At 39.1% G+C, this 19,029-nt stretch overlaps 1 protein-coding gene across 1 annotated transcript in view; it reads right to left on the bottom strand.

The window, feature by feature from the left end:
* Window positions 1-19,029, bottom strand: part of itfg1 (integrin alpha FG-GAP repeat containing 1) — a 169,716-nt gene that overhangs the window by 103,202 nt on the left and 47,485 nt on the right. Inside the window, exon 9 of the mRNA XM_005802501.3 lies at window positions 12,536-12,630. Coding sequence (XP_005802558.1) covers window positions 12,536-12,630 — 95 coding nt within the window. The remainder of the gene's footprint in view (window positions 1-12,535; window positions 12,631-19,029) is intronic.

The following is a 19,029-nucleotide window of genomic DNA, read 5'->3' on the forward strand; positions in this document are numbered from 1 at the left end:
AAGCCAAAAAAAAATCTATTCATTTCAACTTGTAAAAAAAGAGCAGTATAGACACTACAAAAAAAATAGTTTTATTTGCTCTACTCTAGTAAAAATGCATTTCCATCACTGCATACTGTTTGTATGCGGTGATCCCAAAGAGACACAGAAGCAAGAAGCTGCAAATGTTAACTATTCATGAATGTTAAACAGGGAAAGCAGGTGCAGGAGAGAGTCACCAGAGACGCTCACCAGAACTGCCACTAACAGCTCTTAATAAGACACCTTCAAGGGAAAGAAAGGTAAAAAAAAAAAAAAACTCAGCACAGAGAATGATGTCACCTCTGCAGGGCTCATAATTACAGCTGTGTAAACTGCAAAGACGCAGCTGCAGGTGGAGAATTAGCCGGTTTTGGTCCGTTTACAGGGCAGCTAGGTAAAAGGTGGAAGTAATGTTGATCCAAACATCAGCAGATTCTCATCGCTGAGTCATCAGCCTTTTCAAATGGAACAAGCTGGGGTACCTAATCATTAAAATTCATACTGAAATAAAGCCTTAAAAATATGATGATTTAATTAAAACTCATAATAAAAATAATCATGGAAATTGAGCCATCACTTTTACATCTTCTACATTTTTATTTCTCAGATTTCTGTTCCATAATGCATTAGGACAGTTCCCTGAAAATGACTTTTTTTTTTTTTTTTTTGCATAGTTTTTCAACGTGACAAATTATGCTTTTAGTTGGGGTGTAATGGTAAATATACACATACTGAATCATAACAGTAAACATTCACAAGTTGATGCATTAAGGTGACAGAATGAATCACAGTCATCACAGCTTTCACCCAGGAGAGCCGCGACTGAGAATGAAAACATAAAGACACTTTCTAAGCCTGTCAAAAAATAACATCAATACTGAAGTGACTGGCAATGATACAATGCAGGACGTTATAACCAAAATTACTACAGTTAAGTAACACGAACAAAACAACAAAACTGAACTTGTAGAAATAGACAATTATTTTCCTAATGGAGCTGAAACAGGCAAAGTTAGTAGAAATCAATCAATCAAGTTTATTTATCACATTTGAGCAACAAAGCAGTTCATAGTGCTTTGCATCATAAAACCACAAAAAAGTCAAAAAAGATTTTACATAGTCACCAATTGAGAAACCAGTAACATACATTACATATTGCTGAGGGTTATTGTCAAAATCATCAATGTCAATCAAATATCTGGAGTAAATGTTAGATTTGTTTTATTCCTTTGTTTTTCAGGTTCATTTTTTTCTAAACCCAGTATTAAGTATTTCTAGATTTTTTTCTGGTTGTACCAAACTGAGATCTCCAAACCAAAACCAAGGTACTCGGCAAAGCGTGACTGGTGCGTACTGCTGCCCCGCCACAATGCATCTCAGATTCACTGCTGAGTCATTACTCTTTTTAGTTAACGCTACAACCTCATAAAAACAAGCCTTAATTTTGTTCAAAATCATTGAATAGTGTATTTATAAGCCCTCAAATGCAGTTACTTGACAGCCATGATTGGAGGTGTAATTGATCTAAAGAGGAATGAACAAGTCACTTCCAAGTTGGATATTTTTTTCTAGATTGAACTCTAATGAAATGCTGCTCTGTCTGGCTCTCATTAAGTGACCACTGAGTAATGTTGCAATGCGGTTTAAGGAGCTGCCTGTATGCCAGATGGACATAATGTTCAGCAATGATTACTGCCATAGCAGATAGAAGTGCTTGAGCTGACCGTGCTGCAGATGCTGGCAGAGAGAAGAGAAGAGCGAGTGAGAGAGCTTTCAGGTTGCTGCCAGTCTATTTGTTGGCAGAAGATGCAATGCTCATTCCGGATGGACATATTATTATGGTTTCTCCCACGCATAATCATAAATTTCCGAAGGTAAATCAATTAAAACTGGCAGTGAAAACGAGAAGATGCCAGTTATTTTTATGTCGCATTTTCAGGCCGACTGTTTCAAAGCAGTTACGGGAAGATGGAAGAGGAAAGAAACGAGTGAAAAAAGACGGATTCGTATTAAGTTTCCAATAAATACATGGCTGCGCTCCAGTTTTAGACTTAACTGGAAGCTCAGCTGATAGTGACACATTACCTCCATAATGCAAATTAGAATTATTTGGATTATGTGTCCACTGAGGAAATGGGAGTACTTTTCTCTGCTCTTACATTGAGTATAAATGTTAACATACAACAAGAAGGAAACCTATGATTTAAAGACTGAATACATAAGAAAATGATAAAAGATCTGATTCTCAGCAAGCCTAAAATAAGAGCACTGAGATACACAACAGCACACATCATGTTCACAGAAAACTAACAGAAAACGGAGCTAATTAAGAGAAGTATGTTAAAATTATAAAAACCTTATGACCTTTTAGAGCAACTTTTAGTAGAAATACCTTGAAGTAATAGCTGACATAATCGACACACACAGAAAGGTCAAAGATAAATTAGTTCACAAATGAACTGAACGTATTTTAATGACAGGAAATAACTATAGGGCAAGTGAAAAAAGGACATGGAAATGCATAGGAAGCTAAGAAACTCACTGAAATCTGTCAGATTTAGGAAAGCATTCCTGCTGCTATGTGTAAATTAATATCAGTTTTTGGTGCAATTTAATCAGTCTTTAAGACTGTTGTGGAGGAATCTTGTCCCACCTTTCTTTGCTTCAGAGAATCAGCTTTAGGAGGCGGCAGAAATTCATTTGAACAGGCGCAGCTCTAAAGAGATTCTTAGCAATTTATGTAAAGATTACATTAGATGTTGTCATGTACAGGTGAATTAGTTTTAAGTACTTCGGACACCTTACCTTTGCTATAAAACAGAACAATAATCTTTCTTGTAATAAACAATTTAAAAATACAGGCCAGTTCTTGAACGCGTTCATAGTAAGTACATAGATTTTAACATGTTAAAAGTTTTAATGTAATTAATAGCATTATCTTTTTTTCTATGCAACAGTTGCATTTCTGGTATGGCTATAAATCTGAGTCAGAAGCAGCATCTGCAAACAACAAGCCTGAAATAGCATCTTAATGCTGAACATGTAGCAGCAGCAGAGACGTCCAACACTAATGTCTGTTTTCTCAGTCCACATTTCTAAAGAAGGATTTTTTTTTTCATGAATGATCAGGGGTTTCTGAGAACACTTCACGGTTGAATAGCACTTTGCATTAATCTGATGGTTGAATAACCTAAATAGACACAAAATTATATATTTGCTGATGAGCTCATATGTCTACCTGTCCAATAATTAAGCAGCAAAAAGGCTTTTCAGATTGAAAATATTGTATTTGATTAAAATGTGACTAATTGTAAGGAATTACAGACCCTACATTTCACTCAATGAAAAGCTTTGTTATCTATGTGCAGCTGTACCTAATTTTAAAAGTCGACTTTAATATGTCCAGATGTCTAAAATTTTATCAGAACCTATCTTGTTCCAATTTCTTTTTTTTCCCCCCAACTAAGTCCTACAGGCAAAAAATACATCACAGGCGATTGCTTTACCTTGGAGTCCTTTGGTCTGCTCTCACTTGTGCTATGACATTCCCTCTCAGGGGAACATGAGGCCTTTGCCGGCCAGGCCTTATCAGCAGACCACTGTGCTGATGTAGGCCCTGAGGCAATCAGTGTACTGTCTGTTTCTTTTCCCCCCCCTCAACACTGATTAGAAGAGGAGAGAGGAAAAGCCCAGAGAATATCAACCAGATCTAGTCAATACTGCAGAAAATTTACACACACACATGCACCCCCAGCAACTGAGCGTTTAACATGTATCAGGGTGAGGGGGCTTCATTTGAAGGTACTAAAGCATTAAAGCTGTTGATTGATTAAATTAGAGATGGCATTTTGCTCTCTGGGTAAATATCCATGACCTTTCCTGTAACGCTTGGAAGGACAGCAAGGTATATGGAGAAAATTGATAAAACTAAGGATGAAAAGGACGAAAGATCAGAAATGAAAGATGATAAAGATCAAAGCTTTATAGACACGTGTTCATAAATGCTTATTAGGCATAAAATTATGACCACCAGCATCGGTTGGACCGAAGTCAAACTGCCGTTTCCACACAGATCCTTCACGGTCCACAAAACATACCAAGGTGTTTGGTCATGTTTGGTTTACAGCAGTAAACACTGCGATCATGGTGCAGAAGAATGACTATTACAAGTTCACAAGTTCAGAGGAGGAGGAAATAATAATTGGCAGGGTAGAAAATCTCATTTTTGTTTTTCACAGTATCAAGAAAACAAACAAAAAGAGAGCAGAAGGCGTCGGTGAAACCTTCGGACGCTGCATCAGATCAAAACTGACCAGAGGGAGTTTAACATTTCAGTATGTACTTCCTCACGGCCTCGAACAATTGGTCCTCAAAAATCTGCTCTCAGAAAATCCGCTGTTCTGATTGTCACTGCTACCTGACGATGTACCATATGTAGCACAGAGTCAAAACAGCATCCCAGGGGACTTGAGTAATGTTGCTTTCTCCATAAATAGACACACCCATGCAATTCAGACCAATCACACAACACGTCTGCATGTATAGAGTGACAAGTTCACCAGGAGGGTTGTGAAAAGAAGGAACTGACGACATGAGGCAGAAAACAGAATGACGTGATTTTCATTACGCGACAATGAAAACTGATTTCATCAATGCGGGTCAACCAATCTTAACAGTGTAGTAGTCATCCGTGGAGATACAGACTCTACTAGACTCTCTTTGTGTCCTGTAAGTGGTGAGGTGGAGTTTTCATGAACCGGACTCACCTATCCAGTACATCCCACAGATGCCCGAGTGGAATAAGGTCTGAGATGGATTGTGTATTATATCACCTTTCAAGCAGAAACAGTAGTAACTCCTTCTGAAATATGAGCCATGGCAGCTTGTTGAAACGAACCACACAGTCCAGCCTACGCTCCCTACGTGCATCAATGATCCCTCAATGATTATCACCAGTGACTCCGTCACCAGTTCTCCATTCCTCTGTCCTGAGACCACTTTTGATTGATACTTCTTACTACCTAACCAAAACACAAACCCACAAGAGCTGCAGTTTGGAGCTACTCCAATCCAGGTGTCTAGGCTTCACAGTTTGGGTTTTGTCAAACTCACTCAAATACTTGTCCCCCTGTATCCTGTATCTTTGTCATTTCAGGACAAAATGTTCACTTGCTGTCTAATATTTCCTGCCTACTTACACGTACCACGATACTGACATCCGCTTATCCATGCAGGTGGGAGGAGGAGATGCTGTGGCGAGAGGTGGGGGGTAATCTGTTGTACGTACATTACCTGTCGGTGGTCATAATTAAAATCAGAACTCAGGATGAGCAGGGTTTCTCATATATATATATATATATATATATATATATATATATATATATATATATATATATACTGCTCAAAAAAAATAAAGGGAACACTTTAAGTGTTAAACACCTGTTTAAGTGTTCCCTTTATTTTTTTGAGCAGTGTATATATATATATATATATATATATATATATATATATATATATATATATATATATAAACTGAGGCACTTGAAGATTACCTACTGACACCGATTTCTTATCATAATTTGTGAAACCTTCTGGCAGAACAAAGGCAGACGATGAAAAGGCCATTGGCAGAATGAGATAACAGCGCAACAGCGTAAGTAGAAAGCCATAAGATACGGTCTTTGCAATTGAACAGAAGGCAGGAAGTAATTTAGGACATTTTCCCCCAGGACAGAATGACAATGTTTCCCCTGAGTTTTGTTTTTATTAGTCTGCAGATCTGTGGTGTGATTTTAAAGCAAATCATATTGGGCCTTGCACGTACAACTCAAAAGTCTCTAAGGTGAGCTAAAATAGCCAGCTTGGGAGCGGAACATTTGAAACAAATTATGCAGGAGTTTCTGGCATTTAATCAACAACCAAAGCAAAGTATCTGTAGAATGTCAAGTGAATGTCTTCTTAGGATAATCAGTTGCTTAAGAATCTCTAATTCAAATGTAGTTTCTGCGTCTAAATAACTCAGACTTTTGCTGGATCAAATGTCAACAATATTAACTTGAAATTGCTTGTAAGCACATGTGTGTGTGTGTGTGTGTGCTACAAGTGGGTGAGAAACGCGTTAGCGGAGAGATCAAAATGACCTAGTTAATGGAGATGAAGACGATGATGGGATTTACGCTCGTGAGGTAATCTGATACCTTTAATGGCGACGGAGAGAAGGATTCTGCATATAAATGACTTTTTATCTACCAGCAGGAAAACTCGGCACACTAATGACTTACCGTGTGAATCTGCGTCGCCGACATGCGCGCATCACACACTGAACCGTATGATACGCATGCAGGAACACATGAAAACCCAAGAAAAAAAAGGCTATTAATGTAGAAAACATAAATAAATAAAAGATAGCTTCCCCGACTTTGCTGATGACTAAAGTGAAAAAAAGCGACAGCATGCTTGCAGACTCCCATTGATTCACTTTGACGGAGAGAGCTGCCGCTTCATTAGGCCAAGAAATTAAAATGTGGGTGGCCTGTGGTGTAGGTTGGGGTGGATGGGATTTATGGAGTGATGTGGGGAGGTGCTGTAACACTGTTGGACTAGGCAGTCTGTGGCTAAATGAATAAAATAAATAAAGAAAGAAAAACATCTGAAACAAATGACTTTTGTATACCGAGCACTATACTGACTAGAGCTCATTACATTAACACTGACACTAAAAAAAACAGCAAGTGACAGAATGCAGGGGAGAGTGGAAACAGCACGTAGTCACGTAGCCATTGGCACCCTGGAAGTTGGTCCAGTTTTGGCGTGAGTGTGTAATTGTGTAAATGAGGTATTGATTATGTGTCTTTGTGTGCAGGAATCATGCACAGCACCAAAGAAACCGAGAGGTGAAACCAATAACAGGAGTTAAAATGCAACATTGTGCTGGAAAACCTCGGTTCCTGGAATTCACTCTGATGATGATGATACTATGACATTCACCCACATAACCACTGCTACATGACCCGAGTATTCGCCATAGCAACAGTTCCTCTGACTGTGCCAAGTTGTAACTCAAGGCTAAACATTTTTCTGCATTGCCTCAAAGTATGCTGCTGAAAATAGCTGGGTGCAATTAGTTCTTAAAAACAAGCTATATGTGCTTATTTTTATAACAGAGAGAAAAATCGGGAAAGTTGGTGGAATTTAATGGATAATGGTTCGAACTTCATACAGATTTTTAACAATAAGTAGATTTCTATTCACCATATAATTGAGCAATTTGACATCTTAAAAATAAATTCACTTAATGGAAACACGTCAATTTTGGAAAAAAACAACAACAACTTGTGTTTGTTGCCAAAAGGTTTTGGTGCTGCAATGATAGATTTTTTTTGGTCATATCAAAATTGGTTCAGCTCACAAAACTGCAATTGAAACACTTTTTTTTTTTTGCTTCACACGAGTTACATGATCAACAACAGGATGTTGCCGCTGGCGCAAACCACAAAGAAGAAAACGACAGGAAGTAGTTGAAGAATTATGGCGCATCACGTTTTTTAATTACTTGTCGCATTAACAAACTTATTCACATGAGATTTTAATTTTGCTTCTTATTTAATGGAAACACAGTAATTGCAAAATTGTGATTATTCAACATTAGCAGAGTACTGAAAAAGTTTTGAGCACATTTGTAATGGAAATATCGCTACTGACAGTTTCAAATATTCCTACTTTTGTCACATCGGAACCAGAAACTTTAACCTCTTTTATAGAAAGCTTAGCTAGGACTGATTAAAATTATTTTGTTATTTTAAATGGAGAAAAATCTTTTGAAATACAAGTAGACTGGCTTACGAGTTTGGTCACGCAACAAATTAAACTGAACTTGAGGTTCCACTATATTAAAAAAAAAATCAACTAAATGGCGAAAACAACAAAATAAACCCCACAAATTTAACGTCCGCGATTGTAGCGATGCTTGGACAACAGTACAACTTTGATTACTTTAGTGATTTGATTAGTACATAGTGTATATCAGTGAAGCACATCTACAGTATGAGCGTTGCAGACATGTGGTTGTTGGTGTCCATTTACATGCATGTGTTCAGTCATTAGCTTCGGTGTAAATGGGCTCACTGATTCTCAGGAAGTAGTTGAGCCAGTGATGGACTGACTCCACACGTCTTTCTGTCAGATGGATGGACGGGTCGGGGGTGGGTTGGTGTTGCTGCTGCCTGCTGCCAGGGTCACCTTTTTGACTCACCAACTAACCTGAAGGGTTGGAAAGATGCAGTCTTCCTCACACTGACAGGGGAGCAGCCTCAGTGTGGAATTGGTTCCAGACTGAGCTTAGCAAAGGAATGTAGTTAGATGAGATAAATCAATGTGCATTTAGACGTGTAAAGGAAAAGAAAAAACATCGCTCATTATGCAGGTTCTGTTTTTAACCAGGATTTTTGACTAATATTGCTCATTGTATGAGCCTTCTAATTCATCCCTAACATGCTGCCAAAACAGCGACGGCCTGCTGAGGGGTGGAGTTTACTGAAGGTGCCCTTGTTAACCCGACACCAGGATGTTTGCAAGCAATCTTTAGATTCTGGTAAAGTTCTGTAGCTATGGAGTGTAAACTGTTTTTGCCAAAAGACAATTTAGGGGAAAAAAAAAACTTTTTGGGGAAAAAAAGGGCATTATTTTAGGTGATGATATGAAGGACTTTTACCAACAGTGCAGTAAGTATAAACTAGTATTGAACATTACATTTACAAATAGGCTTATAGAGCCTATTCTAAATCTCTCCTACATGCTGTGATATTTTCTTTAACCAACAAGGAGAATATTCCAGATTATCACATCCATCCATCTTCTAACACCCTTGTCCCTAATGGGGTCAGGAGGTGCTGGCGTCTATCTCCAGCTAACGTTCCGGGCGAGAGGCGGGGTCACCCTGGACAGGTCGCCAGTCTGTCGCAGGGCAACACAGAGACAGTAGAAATGCTGTCTCTGTGGCCAGGAATCGAACCCAGTGATTCACATGGGTTCGGCAACAGCTCTACCAACTGCGCCACTGTGCAGTCAGATTATCACTTGCTGTTAATACAAATTGAGTGCTCTTATTTATAAGCTCATTGTTGTAGAGCATAAAGAGTCTTTACATATGAAATTAAATAAATACTATTATTCATAAGTGAATAATAAATATGCCAAATAAATAATGGCCCCTGTGAAATAACAAACATATTTTTCAATTGGGAGCTTATTTCCTAAATAAAAACTTTAGCTATTTATTTATGAATTTCTTCCATTGTTTATTAATTTCTTAATGGCGTTTTACTTTGTGACACTTTTTTTTTTAACCTATTTATGGGATTTTTCATATATCATTGGAGTACGGGAATTCATCTCTAATCAAAAGCTTTACTTTTTTGTTTTAATGGGGACATTTATTTATTTCACAGAATATACATAAAATCATTTATCAATAATATAACTTATTTGTTGAATTTTGAACGAAACGGCTCTCCATTGTAGTGAACGTAAGCCGAATCACAAGAACAGCAGGAGCGTCAGCAGAGCTCATCACTTCTTTGTGGTTTGCCTTGACTCGGGGCCAGGAGACGCGGCCGCCGGCCAAACACTTGCTGCTTGGGTCACTCACTCATCGCTGGCAGGTGTGCAGAGTGCGAGAATCTTGTTCTTAGTGCTTACACTCCACTAACAATCCAAACCAGACAGGATTAACACCTACTGTGTTTAATCAGATTCAGTGCTCCAGTATGTTGTGTCAGCTGTGTGCTGAAAACGTTTTACACCAAACATAAATTCCAGTTTAGTTCTAAAATGTTTAAAAAAAAAACAAAACACTGATTGGTCCTTACTTTGAAAGATTGTGAATGGATAAATACTGCTCAGCATCAATGTTAACACAACTAATAAAAGTGTCATGGTCTGAGATTTCTGTCACCTTGTTGTTGGTAGGAATATTTCAGATAGTCTGGTTAGTGTGTGACATAAAAAAAAATACACCCTGTCTACCTGCTTCAATTTGTCTGACAGTTGAGTCACACAATTACACTGCTGTCTGTGGTATTATCCCATTGTGTTACTGAGGGTGTGGGTCTAAGAGAGAGAGGAGCTCTGAGTGGCTATAAATGGGATCAGTGTGTGTCTAGAAAGAGCAAAAATGAAGCAGACTGTGGGAAGCCCCCCCGCAGACTCCTGTAATCCTGTCAGCTGAAGGACTGGAGAGACTGCAGGGGTAGAGCTACAGCAACGATTGTATTTTTTTTAAATGCACAAGTCAAGACAATATTTTCCGTAGGAGTGTCCAAGCAGTTCCAAACAGCTGTGGAAGTTTAAAGAGAAATAGATTTGGCCCTCACTCCACCCACTATTGTCTTCGCCGTCTCTTTCTTTGACAGTAATGACGGTCTCTCACACACAACAACAAAGAACACAACGTGTGTTTACTTCATCCATCAGCGCTGATAAGTCCTCCCTTCCCCGCCCTCTTCAACACTCCTCCTTTCTCTTGTTCTTTCAATCATTTTTGGTCGTGCTGACAGTCCCCAAAAAAAAAACACAGAAAAAAAGAAAGCATTTCTACAGAATGCGCACATCTATGAGGTCTGACGTGTCTTTCATACACACGTGTGCATGTGTGGGAGAGGACTGGGAATTAAAAATGAGCGAATGCCAGTTCTCTGGTCAGAAGAAATTATAGGGAGCCCCCTTGCCAAAACGTACAGCTAACGGAGAGAATCGCACAAGATGTTCTGTAGGTGGTTGTGGAGCGGACGTGTGCTCATTTGGGTGCAAGAACAACTTGGCGTGAACATGATTGTATGCGCTACATTAAATGCATACACGTTAATTAGATGAAACTACATGAGCGAACGTGTGTGCAAATCTGTCACATTCACACTGTTCCACAAACAAAGTGATGTCCTGAATCAGCCCAGACCTCCTGCAGTGAGCCACATGGCTACTGGCTTCTTGAAATAGACAACAATTGTATCAGAGAAACAATTGGTAAACTGCAGGTAAATATTTGTCGTGTTGGGATTCGAACTAAATTGTTCACATGTTGAAATATTTTAAAGTATCCATTTCTAATGCAAAGGTAGTTTTATGTTTTAACCTGTCATGAAAAACGTAAGGTGGGATTATCATTGCTCTTTACTAAGAACAAGAAACCTGGTTCAGGCTGGCCATTGAAAGATGATGAAGCTAAATTGGAAACTTCCAATCTTGGAAGACTTCCTGTTATTAACTGTTAGACCTGAGACTGAGGCGAGTGGAGGTTTGTCTTCCAGCAGGTAAATGACCCAAATCATGCAGCCAGAACCCATAAGGAATGGTTGACAAACCAAAGGTCTTTTTGGGAAAGACTCACCAAACAGAAGGAACTAAGGGTGTTTTCACTCCTGATTGTCCGGTAGAGTCGGTTCGATTGGGGACCAAAACTACGACATTTGTTATTGCATTTTCACCTTGTGGGGTTTGCTTTCACACTGACAAATGAACCAAACCTTTAGAGAAACCTGTTCCCCCAGTCACCTGCGGTGGCACATCAGCAAGAACCGCTGAAGGAAATGACACGAAAACATGAGCGTACCTTCCTTCTTCACAAAACGTAAACAAAATGGAGGGCCTTCAGATTTTAGCGGTTGTGGGAATTCTCATTTGTCTTTAGTAAAAGACCTCGAGCCGTTTCTCCTGATAACAATAGACTCTCGCGTTTGTTTTGGATTAGCTTTCCCAGAATCCCTTGCATTCATATATGCATTTGAACCACACCAGAGTTAATTTCTAATGAACCAAGATCTAAAGTTTTTGGCAAACCAGAGTTTGCATTTCTGGTCCACATCAGGGTGAACCAAAAGTGCATTCACACCTACCCAAATGAACTAGACTTTCTGGGCAAATGATTAAAGAGTTTGATTAAAGTGGACTAAGCAGGGCTGGTCTGAAAACACCCTACGGCTACATTAAAGCAGACTTTTTCACTGCAGTGAATGGTCCAATTCCAGTCTTTTCACCCCTCCTCTACAGAATTTGCAGTCAGTTCTCTACAAAAGACCCTAGCTAGTAGTTGCACATTGTTTTTATTCACTTCCTTTGTGACAAAACTGTCAGCCCTCAATAACTTTAAAATCGATCCACAGACGGTGACATTCATTATTACTTCCGTGTGTGCCGTCTGCGTTCTCTTTCTGCGCATGTGGGTCGCTTTGGGGTTATAAACCATTGACACAGAAGTCTGATGGTGGTCACAATTGCTTGTGCCATAAATCTGGGCACTGCTTGAGCATCAAAAAGAATCTCACAGTAGATTCACAGTAGATTTTATTCAATAACTCAGATGAGAACAAGAGGGCAGTTTCTTTTTACTTTGGGATTCAATTATTGCCTCCCACAGGATTGTCCATTAACCAGTATATCAGATGACAGCAAAGGTCTGAGCAGGACAAAGCAGGCTAACCGCTGAAAGTGGTTGCGTTGGTGTGTGTGCGTGTGTGTGTACCTCTTCTGAACTCCGCTTGGCGATGTAGATGACACTCTTCTGACAGGCTTCATCCAAACAAGCGGGGAGAAGGTGATCCTGATAGCCATCTCCATCTGCCAGAATGAAACGCAAAGTAAGATCAGGGAATAAAAATACAGGGTTGAACTGAAGAGAAACGCGAGACTTTGCTTTCCCGCAACTGTGCTATTTTAATATTCTCATTCCATCTCTACTCCGTGAATTTGTTCTGCTGTGACTTTGAGAGCAGCAACGTTTCAGGCAACAAAGGAGTAGGTGCTGTGTTTTTTTTTAATTTTCCATGTGTGAACTGGATCACAAGAACACCTGCTTGTTTTCCACCAGCACACACAAATCCTAGCAGCACTTGTCTCTTTGATGTCTTTCAATAATGTCTCTAGACTTGAACAATGAGTTCCCAACTCTTTTCATCCAGTACAAGTAATTACTGCCATTTCATTAATATTAATTGATATCAGGATTAAACCACGCGGGGTTTATTTGGAGTACAAGTTAGAAGTGAATTTCCCTCAGTTAAAACAGAGGATATTCAAAACCAAAAGGCTTCACTGGACCAGGTTCAGCTGTAGCTCAGGTTTACGTAAAAGGAACAAATTTTCTATTTGGTGATGCTTAACAAAATGTTTTTGATAAAATGTAAAGCTGTTGTAACATGAAGTTATTTTGTTATCCAAAAGGTTTGTTTTAAATACCACAAGGTCAAGCACCAGGAATATATACAACAGGAAATATTTTGAAGAGCAAAGGGTGTTGACACCTTGGCAACATTGAATACATACATGAATCCAAATATCAGAGAAGGCTGAAACTTAGAAACAAATATTAAAAAAGATTCCTGGAAAACTCCAGAGCAGAACAAAACGTCTGCAAATGTACAAGTGTTAGACGGAAAATAGTTTTTGAAATTAAAAAGATTTTTCATTATATGATGAATTACTACCCACTGCTACCAACATTGAGTAGGCCACTTTCTGCACCATTGACAGCCTTGAGCTTTTAGACAAAGAAATTGGAAATATGGATTTTAAATTTGATCATGCCAGTTGACTATTAACAAAGATTTAATGCAATATTTGTGACCATGAATCAGTCCTTGCATCCACTGTGCTTTAAGTCTTCGTCACGCTAATTAACATACCACGTATTTTGGCATAACTACGTCTTGCACGGGTCTAAACATGAAGAAATGTAATGCCTTTGTAAAAAAATAGAATAATAATAATTGCTTAGGAAATATGTGTGCTGTTTTTGATGTGCTACAGTGTTTTGAAAGAGGTGTGTGTTTGCATGAAATGTTTCAGCCCTTCAGAATCCAAGTGGTAAAACGATAGTTAAATTCTTCAGAAAGAAGGTCGGGCCACCAGCTGTTGCACCCGCTTCAATTGTTCATCATGAGAAAGTTCCACAAATTTTCATCTGCACAGACAAGGCGTCGGCAGTAACACGTGATTAATCACAGGTAAGCACAGTAACATGTGATTAGTTTATATTACTGTTGCTATGAGATTTGAGTCGCGTTTTTGATGTATTTGAATGCCGACTGTAATGCATTCAGTTGGCATTACTGAATGCAACTGTAATGCCAACTGAATGGCATTACAGTTGCCATGACATATGCAAGTATGCGATGTTATTGTCTCAAAGATCAGTAAACTTTAAATCTCCAATGACGCAAAGGAATACAGAATGTATTATAGCATGCCACCTTTCTTCATTGACATCTTTCAGCCAAGGAGACAGGTCAGGATGGGTAGTTGTTGACTACAACAGCCGACTGCAAAATACTGTGTTTTGAAATCTTTCTATCCATCCATCCATCCATCCATCAATTTTCCAACACCCTTGTCCCTAGTGGAGTCGGGAGGGGTGCTGGAGTCTATCTCCAGCTAATGTTTCGGGCGAGAGGCGGGTCACCCTGGACAGGTCGCCAGTCTGTCGCAGCTTTGTAGCCTTCTAGACTTTATGAAATGGCTTACTTATATGGTTGAAGTAAGCCCAAGAGTAAGTTGCCTTTGAGGCAACTCAACCCGTCATAACCAAAGGCCATTAAGAACTGAAGGTAGCATGGTGAATAACTCAGTGGTGATAGGAAAAAGAAAATAATAATAATAATTAGCACATCATTCTTTTCAACACATGGTGATTGTCATGGTCTATAAAATCCTCCAACATTGTAATAATCTGTCTTGATAGCCTTTTAAATAGATAAAATGCTTGTCATACAAATAAAGCTGCTGTGAAGTATCATCATGTCGAGGAAAACTGGCCAGGCTTTTGTAACGCACAGCATGCTAGTCACATATACTGTACAGCTTTTTATTATCTTTATAAAAACAAAGCTGGAGAAAACTTCTCTTTTAAATTTGTCTTTTAAAATAAACATCGTTCTCGCCAGAGAAATCTCAACAGTACAAATTTTTTTTAACCAAGACAAGCTTTGCTCTGCATTCTTTTGACAGAACAGGATGTCTTGCATCCTTTCTTAATTGGCAACAAATTCTTTAATATTTGGTATTGGTCCACTAAGGAAACTATTAGATTTCTTTGGCGGTATACAATAGTAAGCCGGCGTCTGTGTGTCGTCTCGTCACACAGAACAGTTTCTCACAAAGGTCCTGACAAACGTGTAAAATTCGAGTAGCTTAGAGGGGAAGCTTAGCTTAGGGGCATTGATTCATGGATGAAGAGTAAAAATTAAGCAGGACCCACGGAGTCATACTTTGCCTTGGGTGTGCTGTTAAAACTGCAGTTCAATAAGCTCCAAATGGATGTTTGCAGGAGCTCTCCAGAAGAAAACTGATAATGGAACAGTTGCAGATTGTTTTTTGTTTTGCGTTTCAAAGTCAGTGAAGTAAAGTGTGAACCCACTAAGGAACTCAGCGGCTGTGCTTGGCATTACTTAGCAACATGGGAGGTTTCCGTTATGCATCTAAAAGCCAAACCGGATGGATGGATGGGTGGATGGGCGAGTGGGTGGATGGATGGAAGATTTTCACTAATTTGATAAGCATCATAGTTTATGGTTTACATTCCAGGAGGCTGTTCTTGTGCATTTCCACTAACTGACAAGTTTCATCCTGTGCTCATAAAGTTATTATTTAAAATTTTTTTTTAAAAAGTCGATTTTAGCCCAGGTTGCCACTGCTCTGTTAATCCAAATTTGCTTCAACATGGTAAGAGCCAGACTCCCTAGCAGATGTTGTGCCCTGTGGAAGAGGAGAACCGAATGACTCTGATGATGAATGACAGCGCAAAGATGGGGAGGAGGAGAAACTCAAAGTGGCTGTCAGGGGCAACTGAGCGAGAGGCAGAGTGGGAGAAAAAGAGATAGATAATTAGATGCTGAAAAAGCTAATAAGTCAAGATTCTGTGAATTTAAAAGACTCCTTTTCATGGTATAAAACATGAAAAATGTCTAGTTTGGACTCTATAGCATTCTAAGTTTAGGGTAAGCATCAGATTAAAAAGAAAAACCAACATGGATGGAAGGACACATCCGAACGGGCTGCAGGATTGCTGCTAATATCTACCGGCACATGTACTGTAACATATGGTGGGACAAAACACACTCCCACATCCCCCCACCAGCAGAAAATTATTCAGACGTGAGCAATGCTTTCTAATTAGTTGCATTAATGTTGAAACAAGGCAAATAAATTCAAATAAGAGCATGTGTGCATCGAGGTGTGCTCTACTGGAAAGTTTCCGCGCCGAAACACCAAGGTGGAGAAAAGCAAAAGGTTTAGGAGAGAGTCAGTCCTGCTGAGGTTATTTCTTTGATTATTCAGTTCTTCAGCACACACACTCCCCCATCCTACTTGCCCTTTCCTGCATCTTCCATCTCGTCTATTCATCTGACTCTGTAATAGTCCTCTTTACTCGACCACCTTCGCCTCCTCAGTCCAGTCGCCTTTTTTCCTAATGCTCGCCTTTTTACCTTTCCTTCTATCTTTCTTTCAACTTCTCTCATCTTTGAGTCTGTCTTCCCCTCTCGCATTATCCCCTTGTACCCCTTCAGTTGATGTGTGGCATGTTGGAGACGGGTTGAGGGAGCTGTGCACTGAAGCTGCAGAATGGCGCTGGACTGGAGAAAAAAACGGCATCAAGAAGGCAAAGTGGATAAAAAGATGAGAGACTGCAGACCGCACGATTAGGCCGTGTGACCTGGTGGCATATTACACGCTGCAAAATATCCCGACGTCTGCCAATTATCACACGTGTTCACACAAGCATACTTTGAGACATCCCACCTAACAGATGCTTGCTGTAAGATACGCAAAGGACAGGACCCTGCATTGGGTCACAGTAACAAACTTTGTCGGACAATAAATTGTCCCAGAAAGTATTGCAATAATCAATAGTATTGTTGTTTTGAGACCATTTTCAAGTTATATATTGATAATGGCATAAAATTGCAACTTTATCCTCTCAAAGACTAATAAACTAGAATTTTGTACAAAACTCTCCAAACTGGCATTGGAATACATTTTAAAATTACAAAATAAAACACAACAACCAAAAACAATCAATAAAACGGAAATAAAAAACACATACAACCGAAACAATGAATGAAAATGGACTAACCCTGTAAACAAAATTGTCCTTCAAACAATATTTTTCATCAGAATGGAAATTACAGGACTCATTTTATTTTATCATGAGATGAATTGATCATTTCATTCAACCAAGAGGTTGACTGTTGAAACTGGTATGTTCATAAAATGATCTATTCAAATCTTACTTGAAAAGTTGGGATAGTAATCAAACCCCTCCTATAGTCACTGACCGGTTTTGTCTCACATCTTTCTCATCTTCATCTCCCTCTACAGATCATAATAGGGGAACTGAAACAATACTAAGCATCATTTGATATAAATATCAAAATAATACACCCAGTGAGGAAAATGGGGCATGGATTGAGAAGAATGAATAGGCAAAATAAACCCAACAATGGTAACAGTGATCGGTGAAGAAGACTAAAGAATCCCTTTAACAACAACGCAATAGTACAAACAAAAAGGAAACCGAGAGACAAACAAAGATATAAAATAATTAAAGTACAACTACAAAACAAACAATCTTTAACACAAAACCAAAACTGAATCGTTAAGATCATGAAAAGTGTCTCGTTAACACAGTATACCAGTATTGGTATATGCCAATACTGTAGCTCTGAACTGAGGCTCAATGAAAAACACATTTATTCATTTTAAAAGTGCAAATTGGGAAGATGGTCCAGTTGGTAATTCATATTTAAGGTCACCACTTAACTGTAGTGAATGCCATTAGGAAAGAAGACTTTTCTTTCAGTAAGGGACACTTTGCTCATGGAGGAACTTTGATATTTGCTACAAACTGCATGTTAAAATGTGCAAATGATGATCTAAATTCAGCAATTGCAAACCACAAAAACTTTTGCATTAGGGCTAATGTAAACTCTTTGACAAAATGGAGCTTGATTAGGTTTTTATTATTCCTCCTGGGACCGCTTTCCTTCATTAGGAAGTCTAGAGAGGGATGTCGTTGGCACAAATACACACACGTGGCACAAAGTAAAAGCCACTTTGATCTCAACAAGACAAGCAGCACTGCACTACATCTGTTTGAAAAAGGTACAGGCCTTTCTCTGGGAGTGAAGGAAAGTGATGGAGCCAAAAGAGAAAAAAGAAGAAGAAGAGCGTAGAAAAGCAGCGTAGGCTGGTTAACAAGACAGGACAGGACAGCCAGTAAAATTATATATAAAAAAATGCAGGAATAGAAAAAAAAAGTGCAAAGTGGTTGAGGGGAGAATGAGGCTGACAGAACAGAGGGAGGGAGGTGAATGTTACACGATATAATAAGATGAGTGGAAAAAGAACGCCTGAGGGCAGAGTAGAGGCAACTAGGCTGCGCACATGCTGACTTACCTGCCTGGAAGCACACACTTCATCACCCACACACACAGAGGGCATGATGACAGCCTTTCCCATTTTGAAAAAACACTTTTAAACATGCTGGGATTTTGCCGTTTCTAAAAACATAAAAACTTGCCCCTTTGCTGGTCTCTGTATTCCACCTGCACTGATGCCTGGTGACACATCCGGTTGTGAAACTTCACTGTGTTTTACCTAATGATGAATTATGCATCAGCCGCTGTCACTTTGAAAAAAGCAATTACTTGAGTGATCAGGCAGATGGTTGTGTTTTGTCTGGCATATGCTGTGCATTTATTATGGGAATCGGGCTAATAGCAGAACCGTTCGCTCATAAACACGAGACAGTGGATGGGTTTCCTATTGCTTTCCATGACCGTTCTAAAGGTAAACGCATGGCTTAAAATGAATCAATGCTTTCTGCACGAATAGAGAAAAAAATCTAATTTGTGAAAGGTAGGTTATGATTAAAAGTTCAATTTCAGTACGATAGTCTCATACTCGACTAAAATCACATTGTTAGCTTAATGTGTTTTGTGAAAATGTTTGGAGATCAAATAA

Source organism: Xiphophorus maculatus, chromosome 4 (genome assembly GCF_002775205.1).
Source record: "Xiphophorus maculatus strain JP 163 A chromosome 4, X_maculatus-5.0-male, whole genome shotgun sequence".
In the NCBI taxonomy this organism is placed as follows: Eukaryota; Metazoa; Chordata; class Actinopteri; order Cyprinodontiformes; family Poeciliidae; genus Xiphophorus; species Xiphophorus maculatus.